Raw genomic sequence first — 18,657 nt, forward strand, 5'->3', positions numbered from 1 at the left:
CCATCCCAGTCTGCCTCAGTCCCATCTCTGCCTTTCCACTTTGGGCATTGTTTTTCGTCTGTGGCAGTGAGTGCTTTTGATAGGAAATCCCTCTATTTTCTCACACACAAAGCAACATGCCTGTCTTCATTCAAATTCCTACATAAACGAAGTATTCATATATAATTGCTGAACTAAACATTGTAACTCCATTCAGTTCCTCTAGTGTTTTTGCAGCAAGTATTTAATGACAGCATTGCATGGTTAGCTTCTTTTGTTCTTTCAGTACCTCCTTCTGCCATTACTGACCAAGTGGCAATCAGCTCAGACATCACCACCATTTTCCTTAAAAATAGAATAATTCCCTGTATAGAAATACGACAATGGAGAAGAGAAAGGGCACAGTTATCATTAAGAAATTTACTTGAATTATCTTTGAAATTACAAAAAGCATCACTAGCTGCCTAATGTTAGGAGAATGTACAAAAGCAAAAATATTATGTATGGATACAAAGCTCCGTGGCTTTTTCTGAGGTAATATATGGGTACATATATGAAAGAACAGAGAATGATTGTTATTTGTTTCTTTGCTGGTATTTCTGTTTTCCCCTGGCACTTTGAGAGTGCCCAGCACATGGGCACAGAGCAGACCCTGCTGCCATCAGCTCCTTAATGAGACCCCAGGATCAGCCTTCAGGCTGAGCTCTCAGGCACCAGACTAACGTTGTGTCCCTTATGATGTACTTTTTCACCACACCTTTCACACTGATGTAGGACAATAACACACTTTTTTCTATAGCAAATGAATACCTTCTCTCATTGCAACTATCACTGTCATGGACTCTGTGAGGCCATTTTCCTTGTTTTCAGCTTTACCTACCAAGTTGCCATCAGAGGCTGCATTTTGTTCAAATACACACAGCAAAGCCAAAATTTATCTGCGCACTATGTACTCATAACCTACTGCCTAAATTAACCTCCAGAAGTCCACTGCAAAGCCCACAGCCCTTTCAGTTCAACAGCAGCCAGCTGGCACAAAGGCATGTTCAAGAAAGTTTAAAAAAAAGAAAAAAATTCAATGGAGAAAATTGATTCAATTCTGATCCAGACAGCCCGGGATTTAAAAGCAATATTCCCTTGTCTTACATGTCATTTTCAGATGTAGCAGATGCACTATTCAATTAATATCTACTTTACAATATACTTTATTTGTTAAGCAAATCATTCATGACCACTTATTTCTGGTATATAATGTGTACTATCATAACAGTTATAGGTATCCCTATAATAAGTAATTCTTAATAAGAAAAGAAGGAAACTCTGCTTACTTTATTCAAGCAAACTGTCTCTCTTGTTAAAAATGGTATTAAGCTAAATTAGGCCACCAGCATTAAAGGCAGCTTTAACTCTCTTCAGCTTTTTATAGATTAATATTCACTGCCTTGTACAAGTCCCTTCATATTGTAGATAGTGCTCCAAGAAAATGTATTTCTACTAAAAAAAAGAAAAAAATTTCTTTTCATCTCTCTATTTTTCCTGGTAAGATGAGTTCAGGGTTCACTAGCAAATGAGATGTTCATATTACCGTACAACAGAAACACTTACAACAATATATTTATTATTATAAAGATATATTTATTATTATAACAATATATTTTTTCTGCTGATGAATATTCCAAATCTATTACCCAATTATATCCATTTGAGTTTTGTTTATTTTTTTCAGTCTTTGGAGAGGGAAATGGTCTGCATATTTCATTTAGCAATAACTTAATGATTTCCTGAGAGCAAAGAAGCTTTTGGCTGGACGACCATGTTTTACAAAGTTTTATTTTTCATTTTAGGTAGGGGCCTACTTTATTAAAAGGAAATTTTGAGGTAGGAAAGTTGAGTCTCATTAGGTCCTCAGCTGGAATATTTATTAATATTACATATCCAACTCTTTTCTTCTTTTTTGAAACAGATTATCCATAAAAAGCAATTGCACAGCTTTACTCCCATTAGAGCCTCATGGGACAACAATAAAGCCATCAGAGAACTATTTTTAATTGTGTCAAAGGACCTTTCATTTGTATGCATGTGTCAGAGCATACATATGTGGAAGATGCATTCAGGTGGGTCCCTCTGAGGACCTATTTTCACACTGGCTGTGTTGCTTGATGAAGTACACAGAGCGCAGCCAGGTAGGTGGGATTGCAGCTTCAGGAGAGCTGGGGTTAGCGCCTTGCTGCACTGCAAAGCCTCCCATGGGACCTGAAGGAGCCACAGAGGCCAGGAGCACACAGATTCTCCTGCCTGAACTGATGACTGCCCCTACTGACCAGAGCAAAACTCCCTGGGCAGCTCTCTCAATCCCAGGGCTGGGCTGGTGCAGCTCAGTGCCAGAATGGTGCTGAGCAGGCACAGATGCCAGCTGGGGGCTAGCAAGCTACGTACTGAGCTAATTAAAGCCCAGATCTTCAGATATGATTCTCAGAATAAGCATTTCTCTCTCTTTCTACTGGAGCACATATCCTACTGCGTGGGTCAAAAAGATGTGTGCTTCTCCCACCTACAGCCCTCAGCTGTAGGTCACAGCAGGGCAGGGGGAAGTTCACGTGTTTTTTTGTTTTTTTCTTCACCAAACAAGTGCAAGTTTGGGGTGAAACTATTTAAAATCATGCCATGTTTTTGAAAAGCAAAAACTTCTCTGGCTAGAAAACATATACATATATATATATATACATAAAAGGAACCGAAGAGTATCTTCTCCATATTTTTAAATGGCAGTTTTGTTCTGACCAGTGGTTCGCAGCAGAATGTGAGCAAAGGGTTAATAAACAGCAGTAGTAAAGCAATCGTTTTGGGTCAAGCTAACCACTTCGTGCAATTCTGTTCTGCAAATTGGAAAATTATTCCCACAGCTTTAATTAAGACACTTACAGGAGATGCTGTGAAAGACTCGAATCAGGGCTCCGGCAAATGACAGCTACTCTAAGGACTGAATTAGCAGCTGTTTGGAGAGCAGGGTCTCTCAAGATCTCCTGTTGGAGATCTTCCTTAGGGCCTCAGATTTTCTGTCCTCGGGTCACCTTTTGAAAATCGAGGACAACGGCATGTGGATCTGCTGCAAGACCTTTGGATCAGCCCCTTTTGATTCTGCATTTGTATCGTGGGTCTCCCTCTGTAACGTACAGAGTATATATACTGCTATGGCATGGATAATACATTAAAGACTTTGAAGCTTCCAGGTACTATGATAAAGGAGGATAGATAAAACCCTCAAAGAGAATTTTATTATGAGTAATATATAAATATCAAAAATAAATGTTCAACATGAAATACTCCAATTCCACTGTCCAAATGCTTCACAGGACATTCTTCAGGAAATTGAAGAACAATAATAAAACAAACTGGCACTGACTAGTCATATTAAGGAAATATTGCAGACAACAGTTAGGTTTTGTAGCTAGCTTGTAGATCATTTCTTCAAGTATTTTACAAAAAGACCTTCTAGGTTCCAATCTGGTTAGAACCACACTTCTCTGTAATGTTTTTCTATAGCATAAGTAAGCAGAAATGGTCTTGAGATGTGTGCAACCCTTGCTTGTAGTGCTCCTGTACCTTTTCCTCCTGCTTTCCTTTTGAGAGAGGAAAGCTGCAAAGGCTCAGCCAAATGTTAAAATCTGTAAGATGGATGGAAAGGAGGGTGCTGTAAGAGATGGAGAGCTGAATATCCAGAACTTGTTTTTAAAAAACTGTACAGAAGTGTGTGCATCCAAATGAGTGTGCAGGAAGCATATTAATAAGCAAGAAACTCTCAGATATTTATTATGTATAACCAGAACAAATGTTAACCTTTCATTTTCAAGAGATCGATGTTTTGCTTAGCTTGTTCCTTTTTTTTTTTTTTAATAGATGACTAAAAATTCTTCCAACATAATGGCTTTGGCTCCTAACACATCTAACAAAAGAGAGACAGTATGCATATTTGGAACTGGAGATTTTGGAAGAGCTCTGGGGCAGAAAATGATTCAGTCTGGCTACCCCGTTGTGTTTGGAAGCCGAAGCCTGCGGACATCCAGCCTGATTCCCAAAGAAGCAGAGGTGCTGAGCCACGCCGAGGCAGCACAGAAAGCTGCCATCATCATTATGGCGATCCAGAGGCAACACTACGACTTCCTTACACCATTAGCAGAAATACTCCGTGGAAAAGTGCTGGTGGACGTAAGCAACAACTTAAAAATAAACCAGTATCCTGAATCCAATGCAGAGTACCTCGCTCAGCTGGTACCTGGCGCTAAGGTTGTGAAAGCCTTTAACACCGTGTCTGCCTGGGCTTTGCAGTCAGGCACGCTGGATGCAAGCCGGCAGGTAAGACTGAACCACAGGAGCTTCCTATTTCGTAGAGGTATGATATATCATACAGGCTTTTAACAGTTAGACAAAACACACACATGGGACATATGAATCAGACAAGGCTGGGATGGAATTTTCACTGTAATTGCCCATCTCAAATTAAATGTGTGCTGAAATTTACTTTGGGACGCTAATATGACATGACAAGGAATATTGATAGCTCGCCTCAGAAAGCAGGAAGGTGTTAGGAGACATTACAGGAGCAAGGAAAGAAAGAAAGCAGAGCCACAAAGACAGAGAGGCAGCAAATCAGGAGGAAATGAGGGCTGCATCAGTTGTTCACCTGGAATGTGAAGTTAAACAGAAAGGAGATAGAAGGAACATACCAATGCAAGAATAAAATGAAGGGAGAAAAAAAAAAAAAAAGAAAAGGATGTGAGGGATATGACGGGGCAATAGAATGATTATGAGCAATGGCAGAAATAAGCTGGAAGGTGAAGAAATTAATAAAGTTTTCTAAGTCAGAATCCATCACCATGGAAGTCTCACACAACAACAGCACATACAAACCATGTGAACTTTCCTTAATCACAGGCAATCTGATCATAGGAAGCAACATAGCATCCTCCCTCAAACAAATCATTTATTATTGCCCTGTTTTCTGCCACTCCGAGGGACATTACCTTTGCATGATGCATGGCCAACTACTCAAAGCATTGCTAGTTTTCTTTTCTGCTGACAGAAATGGTTTTGTCTAAACTAAATACTAAGGACATCCAAATCTAAACTGTAAAAGCCTTCATCATAGTAAGAAAAATGAGAGCAGAAATTACCCCCTTTTTCTCAGTTTCAAAAGAAGTTTTCTGGTGAGACCCCACCCATAGTGCTGCATTCAGCTCTGGGGTCCCCAGCACAAGAAGGACAAGGACCTCTTAAAACAAGTCCAGAGGAGGGCCACAAAGATGATCAGAGGCCTGGAGAAGAGAAGGCTCCAGGGAGACCTTATAGCGGCCTTCCAGTACCTAAAGGGGGCCTACAGGAAAGCTGGGGAGGGACTCTGTCAAGGGGTGTAGTGATAGGACGAGAAGTAATGGCTTTAAAGTAGAAAAAAAAAAAAAGGTAAATTTAGATTAGATAGAAAGGAAATTATTCACTCGGGGCAGTGAGGCCCTGGCACAGGCTGCCCAGAGAAGCTGTGGATGCCCCATCCCTGGAGGTGTTCAAGGCCAGGCTGGATGGGGCTTTGGGCAACCTGGTCTGGTGGGAGGTGTCCCTGCCCATGGCAGGGGCGTTGGAAGTGGGTGATCTCTAAGGTCCCTTCCAACCCAAACCATTCTGTGATTCTATGATTCTGAGTATTATTTTGCACACTCATAGAACAGTTTCTTCCCTCTTTTAACAGACACAAGAAGAAATACTATTTACTTTCATGGCAGAGCAACTATATTTGAAAGATCCCTGTCCCCAGTTCCCTGGAGTCCTTATGGACCATTGTAGTGGCAGTGTTGTGCCTACTTATTATTACAAAATCTTGTGCTTACAAACTGCATGCAGGGTCTTCAGAAGAGTGGTGAAATTCAAGTGCTCTAGGCAAAGATTTGTACTGTATGATACTCTGTTCTTTCCACATACAAAATTTTGCCTCTTGAAATGATATCCTTCCCCAAAGAAAAGATTCATGTTCTTAGTTCTTGGGCCTCTTGGTCAAGAAATTACCTATAGGACGTTTTTTACGTATATGAAGTAAGACTAGCATTGAAGCCAGTGAGTAGCCTAGGAAGCTTGTGCTCACTGTCCATATCCAAGCAGGTCAGCAGTAGAAAATGTTACAAAATTCTGTAAAAATAAAACTTCTGTTTGTTTTTGGCTGCAGGTGTTTGTCTGTGGAGATGACATGGAAGCTAAACAAATGGTGATGGATATTGTTCGTGCACTGGGTCTCACACCATTAGATCAGGGATCCCTCTTGGCTGCTCAGGAAATTGAAAATTACCCTCTGCAACTGTTTCCAATGTGGAAGTTTCCCATCTTTTTGTCCCTTGGCCTAACTGCATTTTTCTTCTTCTACTGTTTGATTCGTGATGTAATTTACTCTTATGTTTATGAAAACAAAGATTTTTCATTTTTTCTTGCAATTTCCATTCCAAATCGGATCTGCCCTGTGGTGGCACTCATCCTTCTTGGCTTGGTTTATCTTCCTGGTGTACTTGCTGCAATCGTCCAGTTATACAGAGGTACCAAATACAGGCGTTTCCCAGACTGGCTGGACAAATGGATGCTGTGTAGGAAACAACTTGGACTAGTAGCCTTGGCATTTGCTTTTCTGCACGTTTTTTACACTCTCATCATCCCAGTTCGCTACTATGTAAGATGGAGAACTGAGGATAGAATTATCTCCAAGGTAAGTTTTGTTCCTTGTTATGTCTTCCCTTCCTCCAGCTCTTTTACAAGTACTACCCGGTATGTTGAGCTTCACAAGGTCATGTGGACAGTCTAATATTCTTTACATTATGGTTATTTTCCTCATTTCTGTGTTCCTTTTAACCACTAATAAATCCACAGGTTGTTGATATTAGGTTGAGTTGATGGAATTTCTGGCCTTAGTCTGGCCTAAGTAGTTTAAATACTCATAAAATAAACAGGAAAAAATGAATGTTAAGAGTAATTTAAAGAAACGTATTTCCTTATTTCTCCATATAACTTTAAGAATGGCACATATTTTGACTTTCTGACTTTATTTAACAACAAATGATCACAAACCTGTTCTCAACAGTAGGTCTATAGCAGATAAGACAAGTACCACGATTATAGACATAATGCCTCTTTTGCTTTTTGAGTAGCCATTCAAAGTAAGTCTCCAATCATTTTCAGGTAGTTAATGTATCACATTTGTCACCTAGTTAACTTAAAGCACATTTTTTTCTGTATATTGATCCTAAAAACACTACCAGTAATGTATATATGGTCTTCTTTTCTTCAGGCACTGAACAATAAAACAGATCCATTTAACAACACTAATGGCTGGCTTAGCGACTCTTATTTGGCTTTGGGGATTTTAGGATTCTTTTTCTTTGTTCTTCTGGGAATAACCTCCTTGCCTTCCGTCAGCAACAGTGTCAACTGGCGAGAATTTCGATTTGTACAGGTAAGAGAAAGACTTTCTCTAAAAATACTACTTTCCTCTCAGATGGAAAATCCCCTGTTTCCTTATAAACTATGACTAGAGAGAGGTTTACTAGAGACTTAGGAGTTTCCTCCACTCATATCTCCAAATGTGATGTGTGTATTATTCACCATCGCATGATAAAAAAAAAAAAAAAAAAATCTACATTGCTATACAGCTCACCAGTGAAAGAAAACACAGCTTCTCTGATGGCTGCTTATGGAACAGACAGGATTATTACACTAACAATAGAAAATCGGAAAGACCTCAGCTCCTAAATGACAAATGGAAAGCTGGCATTGTGGAATTATCAACTGCTAAATTATACCAAATCATAAAATATCTTAGCCATTTATTGGTCTAATTTTGTTAGTTCACAAGATAACTCAGTTAACATGAATCTGAAAAATGACTTTATCACTCCAACTCTCTCAATGGCAAGCATCTGAAGAGAATTTGCGGTTTCTGCAGGCTTTAAAATTTGCTGCCCTTGGTAACACCACCATCTTGGCCCCTCATCAGGAGGAAGGTTGGTGCAGGCTGCAGTGCCTCTGCAAGAGCCGGGCTGGCAGGGGAAAGTAGAAAATGGAAATTACAATCAGTGAATGTTTTATTCAGGCCAAAAACTTGCACAGTATATTTCTGGGTGGATTAGCACTAGAGCATATAAAAGGCTTGGATCTCTCGACTGAATTTCAGCCTTTTCTCTGCATTTTAACAAATATGACAACCACTAGGCAGTGTGTGTGAACTAGCAAAAATTATCAGGGTTGTTAATGGGAAAAAAAATATTCCACTTAGATCCATTAGAATGATTCTTTATTAAAACACAATTAAGAGCCTTTATAATATACAAAGCAGTTTAATTTCAGTAGTCGTCGATGAATACCAAACTTGGCATATTCCATGTAGCTTGCTGTGTACAGTAAATTGTATTTGTTCTGGTTTAATTTACTATTTTAACCTCTACTTCTTTCTTTCTTTTCTTTGTTCTCTCCTAGTCCAAACTGGGATATCTGACGTTGATTTTATGCACTGCACACACACTGGTATATGGTGGAAAACGGTTCCTGAGTCCATCATCATACAGATGGTATCTTCCAAACATCTATATGCTCTCCCTCATTGTTCCGTGCATTGTACTGGTTCTCAAATTTGTGCTTATATTTCCTTGTCTAGACAAACAGCTCACACAAATTCGGCAGGGCTGGGAGAGGAATCCCCGATACTCAGAACAGTCAAACTACATTATCAACAAGTCTGCTGTATAATTAGCCTAAGCTGTATTGTTTAGAAGAAACAAACAAACAAAAGATTATGAAGGCATATCAAAATGAAGTCCTGATTCTCCTTTATCTGGAGAGTGAGAGAAAAAGTGAAAAGCTTAGGCAGGCCCTAAGTAAAATAAACTCATCCTAGTGGCAAGCTTAAAATCCAAATCAAACGAGGTCATTGAGGTCCTGCACTCCAGGCATTCTTTCACGCAGGCGTAGGCCCTCTCGTTTGCTCAGTGTATTTCCCTTTTCCTATTCACCTTCCATTCTTAATGAGTATGAGAGAAGTAAACAGTGCTTAGTGTCCCTCTGTCACTCCAAACCTCCTCCGGGACTGGCCAGAACCAGAGCAACCTCTTGTGTCAGCTGGTGTCTGCTCCTCTTTGCTGTTCTGCCCCTGGGGCTCAGGTCCCCATGCTCCTACACACACACAGGCACGCACACCTATACACATGAGCACCCACCCTGCTTCCACCTCCAGAAGCCACCAGCCCATAGAATGGACACAGGACGGATGCTGGATGAGGAAGGGCTGTCATCTTCCCAACGTTAGTTTATCCTCCATTAATATCTGATCTGAAAGAGACCTATATTCATGCCTTAGAGATAGTTGAGTAGGATTTGCTTGGTTTGTATACTGGATCTCTAGTGTTCAAAGTGTATCTGCCAAGGATTACTGAATCCTTGCCGTACTGCAGAAACTCACGTGGGAAGGGGATGGAGGAGAGACCAAAACGTCAGGAAGATGTGAGGTGTTCTCACAAGCCTAAGCTTCTCCACAAGTACGGTGATTTTTTGTGTAAGCAGTGAGTTGTAAGGAAAGGAACTGAAGGAAAATCCTATTTTATCAGGGGTTTTATATTACATGTCATGATTGTATCTCATGATGATAAGGTTGTTGATTTTTCTAAAAATAAATTTTGGATGCAATATTATAGATATTTGATGAAAATACATACATTTTAACCGTAATAAAGGAAATTATTTACAGTTCTGTATTCTGTTTTTATTTCTGGAACCTCTTTTGCTATGATTCATCTGCTGGTATGTTTAGTTGCACGGTGGTGTTGGAAGGCAGGAAATTTCAGACAGCTGCCAGGGCTCACCTTCCACCATCTTTGCTTGCTCCTTGGATGTTCACATGAATAGATATTTGCTTAGGCATCAAAGTGGACTAAGGATATTGTGGAAAAATGGGATACAGCTGGGATGGTGACCTCACTGTTAAACTGGAAACTGAAAATTTGACAGCCTTCTTCACATTGGAGAGTAAAGAAAAGCTTGTTTCTATAGGGCAAGAATTGCTTGCTATCTTTTCTCTCTGTGTTGTTCTCATCCCAGTCCACTGAGAGGATAAATACAAATATGAAGGTATGAGCATGCTAAGTAGTATACTAGCTAGCATGACAGTATAGCTAACTATACTTTCAAACAAGCCTTATCAATAAAATTATATATATATATTTACATATATATACATATACATGAATGATACTTCTCAAACAAATTCTCAACAATGGAACTATTTTTAGTTCTGGACCTACACCCTTATTCAGCTCATCCTCTGGCCCAAAAAGAACATGTCCTTAGTCCCTGAAACAATGGTGAAGGAGTCTCTTGTATCAGCAGTTGATGGAGCCAGGTTTCTTGTAAATAATTCTGGCACCAAGTGCTCGTACTAAGCAGCACTTACTTGTGCATGCTTCATACTCTACATGACATAAGATGATATATGTATGTTGATGTGTGTTTGTATCATTACAGAAGTTTTCCTAGACCTGTCAAATGATGGAGAAGTACTCCATTTCAAGCTTCCTTCAAAGATTTTCTATGTTAATCTTAGTGAACTGTTTACTGCAGAAGGGATCGTGTATGCATTCTAAGGGCCTGAAGAGGTTGTGCGAATACCTGTAACACCTCTTTACAGCTCCCTGAAAATGAGGAGACAGAAGCAGAGAGAGAAATTTTAAAAGACAGAAAAAGAGAAAGAGAGTGTGTTTGCGTGTGTGTGTAGGTAGAAGAGAAAGGGAGAGAGAGAAGAAAATTCGTAGCCTGAATGAATATGTAGACTTGTCATTGTGGGGCCATATTCTGCTCTGTGTTACAGAATTACTCCAGATTTGTGTTACGAAGAACGGTAACAGTTCCAAGATACACAGTTTGCTTTTATGATTACTTGTTAGAGGATTTACAATCAGGGTTTCTGCCTATGCAGATCTAAAAAATGCCCTTTTCTCTCTCTCACAGCTGAACCTGTGGGCTGGAGTTTAAATTGCAACAGCCATGGTGAATAACACCCATTTGAAAGCCATGGTCTATGAAATACAAACACTGCCAAGGCTCTGCCTCCTTTCCTATCAGAGAGTATGGTCCTTTGTATTTCTGAGTGCCCTGTGTTAAGAGGAGAGCCCAAGTCAGGCCTGCTTTACCCTCACTGGCAATCAGGGCAAAGTAACCGTGGCCCGACTGAACACCACCTGCAAGTTCACTCGCTGCTAAGTCAGTCTCAGATGGGCACAGAGCTGCAGCTCACACAGGAAAGACAAAAGGACTTCTTCAAGGACTGATAGCAGGCTGATTTGTGAAGCCAAAACCTAGACCCAGGTTTACAGAAAACGCCAAGCCGTGAGGTACAATTTGCAATTTGCTGTTTACTCCAAGAATAAAATGCCAATACCTGCTGTGTACAAACCAAGCAGACAATGCTATTTGTTTGCCTGGGCGCATGAGGCAGCTCTCAGGAGCCCATCCAAAGCCCTCTCGTTTGAAGGCAGCAGTGGGCTTTTTGTTGACTTCAGTAGATAATAATAGGTCAGATCTCCAGCAGCACTTGTTTTTCCAGTCTAAGTGAGGGATTTCGTGTCCTCTTATTCTTAGGCATCTGGAGAGCATTTACTTCATAAATTTACATACTTATTCCTTGAACATTGTAGAGAAACATCTCTTTAGCACTTTTTACATAATAGCTAAACTAAAATAATTCAATGCCGGTATTTTGAAAACAATAGCAAATGTTAAGAAAAGTGTTAGCATCCTGCGTACATTTTTTTGGCTGAGCTCTCCGTATCTTATTTGTTTATTTTTACTTACAAAGCCTGGTTAGAAAGGACATTAGAAGACTGTGGAATAAAATTTAGAAAGGGTGTTTTCTATATGGTTCCCAGAAGAAAAGAAGAGCCTTTAAGTGCATATGGACATAAGAATTCCTGCAGGAATAAATCATTGACTCTCAACTCTACTTCTAAATGACAGTCAACATTTAGAAAATATAAACCGCAGCTTTTTAAACAAATAGCCACATGGATATTGTTGTGATAGCTGAACTTGGATTTCATTGTGCAAGATTTGTTTTGATGCAGAATGCTTAGGTATATTGTGACTTTTAGACATCTACATACAGCATAATGTCACCAATGTAACTTCAACTTTTTGTTTCAATATCCATTTCAACCCCCAAAATGCACTTATTAGCAAAAAGAAAGTATTTTAATTAATTAGATTTACTTAAGTCTGAAGACAGTAATGGGATGTCAGACACACACTGGCCCCAGGGGGATGCAGCTGACACCACTGATATTGCTGGATCTTGAACCACAGGAACCCGAGCAATTCTCTTTAGTTCCACCACACTGCACCATGAGACCTGAGGTCTGCAATTTTTATTTGCTCTGCATCCTTCTGCCAGCCTTTGCTGCCTTATCTAAGTTAATCTCACTCCAAGATTTGACTGTTCGTGATCCAGTCCAGAAAGCCCCTTTTTTTCATGCATGTCAGGTTTGGGGGGGTTTTGTTACCTGCTAACAGACAGGAGATTTTAGAAGAGCCTCTCTCGTCTCAAACACTGGTGAGCCTTTTTGATCCACTACTCCAAATAATGAACTGGTCAATGGTACGAATGCTAACAGGAACTGTGTAACCTACACTTTGCTGCTCTTCTGTACTATGATTAACATATTTAATAAATCTTTGGTGTTTTCTATTTAGTAATAGCCTAAATATGGCATCTCTTCCACAGACTGTGAAAGATTTTCTTTCCTACAGAGAAAGCTTTTCTTTCTATAGAGACTCTTCCTTTCCCCTGCATTATGCGTGCTTCTGTTGCAGATCTCCAATTGCATCTCCCTGATGTTAACCTGAATGCTTGGCTCCCTGGAGAAAGTTGGCATTTCTCAAGATTTTTTAGATAGCATTGTGATAAGAAAAATAGCGTCTCTCTTATTGTTGCATATTGCCTTAATTTGATGTTCCTGAATCTGGGAATCCACAATTGACATAAATATTAGCTCTGACATGACTAGATCCTAGACATATTGATTTCTTATAAGGAACATCAGTGTTAGAAAAACATACACCGCAGAGCCTTGAGAGAACTTTCACAGAGCTCAGAGAATTGAATGAAACCTAGCTAATTTCTCCAAACACTGCAAAACAGAAGTGGTATTTTTTGTCCATATATCTTCACACACATCCTCTAGTCCTATCTCTGTTTTGGTTTCCACATTCACTTTGGCACATAATTCAGGATTCATTCAAATGCAGCCCCTTCGCTGTGCTTGCTTCTCTTCACAGTTACTCAGATTTCATCTAAGAAAAGCTTCACACAAGTGGTTGAATAATGTTAGACCAAAACAGGACGTCCCAAAACGAGTATGTTTGGGACAAATGATCTATGGCCAAGTGCGGCCATAGAGGAAAGGAAGTATTTTCAAAGAATCATTCTGGAGAAAAGCATATGGAAAGAAAGTAAAGAAATGATTAGAATATGGAGGGAGGGAGGGAGGGAGAGGACAGAGCAGTGTCCCCCTCCCCGCTTGGCTAGCAATGAACCAGAGCTGCAGGAGCCCCAGGACAGGACAGACCCGGCACCCCTATCCCTCAGAGCTGGCTGAGGCTATCAGGGAGGATGGGTGCAGAAGTAATTAGAGGAAATTATGTTAAATGCATATAGGATTACAGTTTGTTTGTTTTGCCTGTAGCTTTTGTTTTCCAATCCCATAAGCAGAGACTGGAAACCAAATCCCATCCTTAATTGGATTGGTCTAAAGGTCAAACGTTAAGTCCCACTGCAGAAACTTTGGTCTTGTTTTACTATCAAGCCTTCTTAGCTTTGTCGAGATGAATAAATACAATAATTGAAGGTACCCGATGGTGCCAGGGCCTCACAGATACCTTCTGTCCAGCCACAAAAATCTGAGAGAGATCAAGGGACTTATGCAGGTCTACCCTGACTATTGGGACAGTACCAGACACCTAAGGATCACTGAATACCCCACTGAATGCCTTCTAGCATCTCTTCTTCAAACAACCAGACAAACACCATGTTTCCTGGCAAACTCGACTTCCCTGTCTTTTACAAAGTAGCAGATTATTAAATTCACACCCTACTGTCATCACAGACATATCCCAAGTTTCTTTAATGATCCCTATGTCAGTGACAAACACAAAATCACATGGGAAGTCAGAGGCAAGGAGAGGAATTGGACACAGGTTTCCTAAAGCAGAGGGTAGTTCTCTAATTACGAGGAGCTTTGCAGATTAGAGAGCCAGAAGGCAACCTTGTGATCAGCTATTCTCTCTTCCTGCAGAACATGGGCTATAAACACTGCCTGAATTAATTCCTCTCTGAATTATCAGGAGTTCTCATATTTTTCAGTTTACAGACCCCTACAAATTTTCCAACAGTAAAGCAGATTACTGTAAAGTTTAAGCTTCCTGACAACAGGCAGTTTTATCCTAGTTTCCATTTGTTATTGCTGGCAGGTAATCCATTAAAACCGGCTGAAAACTCCCAAACTAAAGGTATTCTGAGCAATTGCTGAACTTGATTTAAACATCAGAAAACTCACCACAACTTTTGGCAAATAATTTTGACAGCCGCTTACCCTCACATCTATATATATTACATGTTTACAGACATAGACTGGTTTTGGTTTTAGTGGTAGAATTCAGGCATCACAATTTATGATTTTCATGCCTTACCTGAAGTGTCCAGAATAGTGGTTATGTATAGAACATATATTTTACCCCTCAGAAAGAAGAAACTCAGGTTTTGTGATTTTATATCACTCAGGTTTTGTGAAAAGTGTGATTTTATATATAATTATGGAGAAATATAAATCATATCTGGTCCTACTGCACACATGGAAATACAGCCATATACTAAAGTATCTTGATAAGGACAATGAAAGTTTCAAGGTATTCCCAACCACTAATTTTTAATGTTAAAAAAATAATAATAATAAAAATTAAAAAACTAAAAATATTAGCAGTCGCTGTAGATACTCTAAGCTTTGACATAGTTTCACAAAAAAAAAAAAGTATAAAAAATGATTGATAACATTGTGAAAACAGTTAGCAGATTACCTGCAGGACTGCAGTTTTTGTCACCTGTGCTGGTAAATTCAGATGGAGAACTCCACCAGATAGGGTGGTTTCTAGGGAGCTTCTCAGGAATTAGTTGCAGGTCCACCTTTTTTTTTTTACAGCACGTCATATAAAACACAAAATCATTGCTGAGGAAATCCTTATGAGCGATGAGGACGGATACACACAGAAGAGAGTTGATGAATCGTGGGTTTTAGGCCCGGTGCCATCAAACCCAGTCCTACAGAAGGTCACTGCGCAGGAACAATGAAGGCATGCCAGTGCTTCAGACACAAGGAGAGGTACCCTGGAAAGCACTGCCTGAAAACAATTCCCAAAGGGGCTGTTAGGAAGGGCTATGAACCATGCTCAAATGGTTCACGGCGGACTCGCAGTACAGGAGAACAGGGGTAACAACTAACAAGATCTCGTGATTTTCAGAGGTGCAGAGAAGGGAAGTTACTCAATACCTGCGGACGGCACCAGCCACGGATTGCTTCACATGGTGAAAAGGACACTGAGGACTCTGGAGAAGACTCCAGTACACCAAAATGAGAGTAAGAATGCAGAAACATTCTTTACATGTACAGACTACAGAAATTGAATTCATTCAGCTAAAAAACGTTAAGGGTGAATGCAATCCAACACACCCAGGTCATTATTGCAATGCTGAAATTTCATAATCCAATATCCAGAGAAGTGGGAAAAAGCAGCTTGTCTCTTATGAAACTCCCACAAAAGCTACTAACCATACAAACGTACACGACTCGGATTGTTTAAAAGAGCAGCAGGGGTGAGAGAAGCATACAGGGAGTATCACATAAGCTTCAGATAAAACCACAAGCGTACTTAGGCAGCCTTGACTTGGTTTAAAGCTGCAACTCAATTTAAAGCACTCTACCCAGAGGCTGAGAGTAAAGAAACTTGTTTAATTCCTCTCAGGTGTAGGTGTTTGACATTTGATGCTGTTGCACTTATTTTCAAGGAACACACATAAGGAAATATATGGCTCCATTACAACTTTCCAAACAAAGGACCATGAAGACTAAGAAGTTTTAAATGCTCAGGTTAGGAAAAGTAATAGGACCATTAGAGAGACAAAGCATCAGTATCAAATGTCATTATCCCAGCATGAGAAAGATACAACAAAAATGCTTGGAGTTAAAGCTCTATGAATTTAGATTAAAAACCTTCTGGTTGTGCCTGGAAGATAAAAATAGTGAGGATAATTATCTTCATGTTATCAGGTGAGTATTCTTTAGCATGGGTGAATTCACTTTGCAACCATTTGATCAAAACTGGATCCTTTAGTCGAGCCCAAGTCACTGAGTTTGGAACAGGGGCACCAGCATCAGACGAAATGTGATTGCCTGTGCAATGCAAAAGGTTACACTGCATCACTTAATGTTTGTTTCTTTTTTACAACGTCAGAATGAGCATGTAAGCACTGCCACTCGCACACCTTTTGCTTATTCTTCTGAGAGGTCCTGAAAACAGATAAATGAAAAACTGATCTTGTTGTTTCATCATCTCCTTCTTTCCCCACACCCTTACGAGAAAAATAAAATAAAATAAAAATGGAACAGTCTCTTAAGTAGGTCACTCTGGCAAAAGCACAGCGTATGTGTAAATAGAGTCAGGGATTTTCCCATTAGATATTTGGGAAAAAGTTTCAGTGATCAGTCCAAACACCGTTTCTGTCAGAAATGTGCCAGGAAAAACAGTAAAAGTAAATTCAGTATAAAATACAGTAGAAACAACTCCTGAAGCAAAGAAGTTTATCTTCTAATAAATACATCATGAGAAAATAAACTAATTGAATTCAATCTCTGACCTATGGCAGAAGAAGTAAGCTAAAGGGATCACAGTGCAAGAGCTGGGTGTCATGCTAATGCACTGTGAATGTGCCTTAAATCCCAAACCTGGAAGTAATAAATGCTTAAATGAGATTACTTCTGCTGAATATTCATGCTGTAATTAGTTGAGCTATGGAAGTTCTACACAAAGATTTGACAAATTAAATAAGTAGACAGAGCCGGGGGGGGGGGGGGGGTGAATCTTGATATCTCTGTTTACAAGGACCTAAAGAGGTAAGAAATTTTCAAAGCAAGACAAAATCAGAGGCATCAAACCACTGTTGACAACCTGAGCTCTCATTTCTGCATCAGGAGAAAATTAACTCCCTCTCTTTCAGTACAAAGTGCTCATACTTAATTTGATTTTACATCGAAGAAAATTTTTAAAATTTAAAGTTAAACAGCTGTGACTCACTCTCCCAAGCAGGTTTTCAGCAGAGAGCTTCACAAGACTGGTCACTGCTTCAGTCTTTGCATCATCGCAAGCTCCTGTGCAAAATAGGACTATTTGGGGTAACTCACAGTGCCCACTGCCAGGGAAAAATTGGAACCTCTTAAATGCAAGATAGAGTCACCAGCTCTCAGGTAACCACCCCATATGTCAGAATTGCTGTGGAGTTGGCTTTGCCCTGAACATTTGTGTGGTTTTATTTGATTGTGGCTGTTAGGTTTTTACTCACTCTTTTATTTTACCATCAGCCTCCACTCTAGATCATGATGAAAACACTCATTTTGATGGAGCCAAGTATGCATGTGAAGGGCTGACAAGGCAATTTAGAGGTGTTATGCTTAAGCTAAATCCTCAGAAAGCCACACTGGATCTTAGCTAACATGAGAGATGATTAAAATAAATAAATAAAATCAGTGGATAAAAGCAGAAAGGGAAGAGGAGGGGAACATCCTTAAAGAGTTAGACAAACACCCCAGTTCAGAGGAATTTGGAGACAACTGTGATTATCCACAGCTTTGTTGGCTTCACCAGGGCTTTAGCCAGCCATGGGAGCCTATCTGTGGGCATTGCCCAGCCTGGGTTTCTACATCTGAGAGCAGCTCCAAACTTCAAAGACACTTTTTTTTTTTTAGTGTTTGCTGCCACCAACTGATTGATCTTTTACTTAAAGAAATTTCAAAGGAAATCAGAAAGCTTTGCGGCATACTTGGAAAAGAGTGCTCTTGGATGGGTCAAGGCCACTTCATTCCTGGCTGTAACACATAAAGCATGCAAAAGACAAAAGCAAAAATGCAAGTGATTAGCATCTGTAAAGTTTCCTGGAGCAGGTAGATTATATAAAAATAAGTATTGTTGTTAGTGGCAATATACGCAGTTGTCAGAACAGAAAAGAAAAAAAAAAAAGAAAAAAGAAATAATTCTTGCAGCTTCTTTAATTAAAGGGCCTCAATTTTCTGAAGCACAGAGTACAGCAACTGAAAACCCAGATGGTCTCTTTACCCCTTTGCTTTCTCACAAGCCCTATTCATACTTTCAAACAACATATGTGGATTTTTCTATTAAGATGTAGGACACTGATTTTATTTCCCTGAAAATTCTAATCATTTTACTCATGTGCTTCTAGCAGATAAAAGGAAAAGAAACAGTAATCTATAAAATACATATTAACAAAGTATTAAAGGATTCAACTGCAGAAGAACTGGACAAGAGAGAAACATCAATATGACAACAAAG

The 18,657-nt window shown here is 39.7% G+C and overlaps 1 protein-coding gene and 1 long non-coding RNA gene across 5 annotated transcripts in view; one reads left to right on the forward strand and one right to left on the reverse strand.

The window, feature by feature from the left end:
* Nucleotides 1-9,743, forward strand: part of STEAP4 (STEAP4 metalloreductase) — a 22,081-nt gene extending 12,338 nt beyond the window's left edge. For all 4 annotated transcript variants that reach the window (XM_083827330.1, XM_083827328.1, XM_083827329.1 and 1 more), the window contains 4 exons: nucleotides 3,877-4,332; nucleotides 6,191-6,718; nucleotides 7,298-7,462; nucleotides 8,482-9,743. In XM_083827330.1, the coding sequence (XP_083683456.1) occupies nucleotides 3,877-4,332; nucleotides 6,191-6,718; nucleotides 7,298-7,462; nucleotides 8,482-8,751 (1,419 nt within the window). In that variant the 3' untranslated portion in view covers nucleotides 8,752-9,743. The remainder of the gene's footprint in view (nucleotides 1-3,876; nucleotides 4,333-6,190; nucleotides 6,719-7,297; nucleotides 7,463-8,481) is intronic.
* LOC310895713 lies at nucleotides 7,475-16,924 on the reverse strand. The gene is made up of 3 exons (XR_014580884.1): nucleotides 15,588-16,924; nucleotides 15,118-15,438; nucleotides 7,475-8,045 (listed from the first exon to the last, which is right to left on the reverse strand). It is a non-coding gene; the product is annotated as an uncharacterized lncRNA (long non-coding RNA).
* Between the last annotated feature and the right edge of the window lie 1,733 nt (nucleotides 16,925-18,657).

The sequence above is a fragment of the Anser anser genome, assembly GCF_964211835.1.
Source record: "Anser anser genome assembly, chromosome: 2".
In the NCBI taxonomy this organism is placed as follows: Eukaryota; Metazoa; Chordata; class Aves; order Anseriformes; family Anatidae; genus Anser; species Anser anser.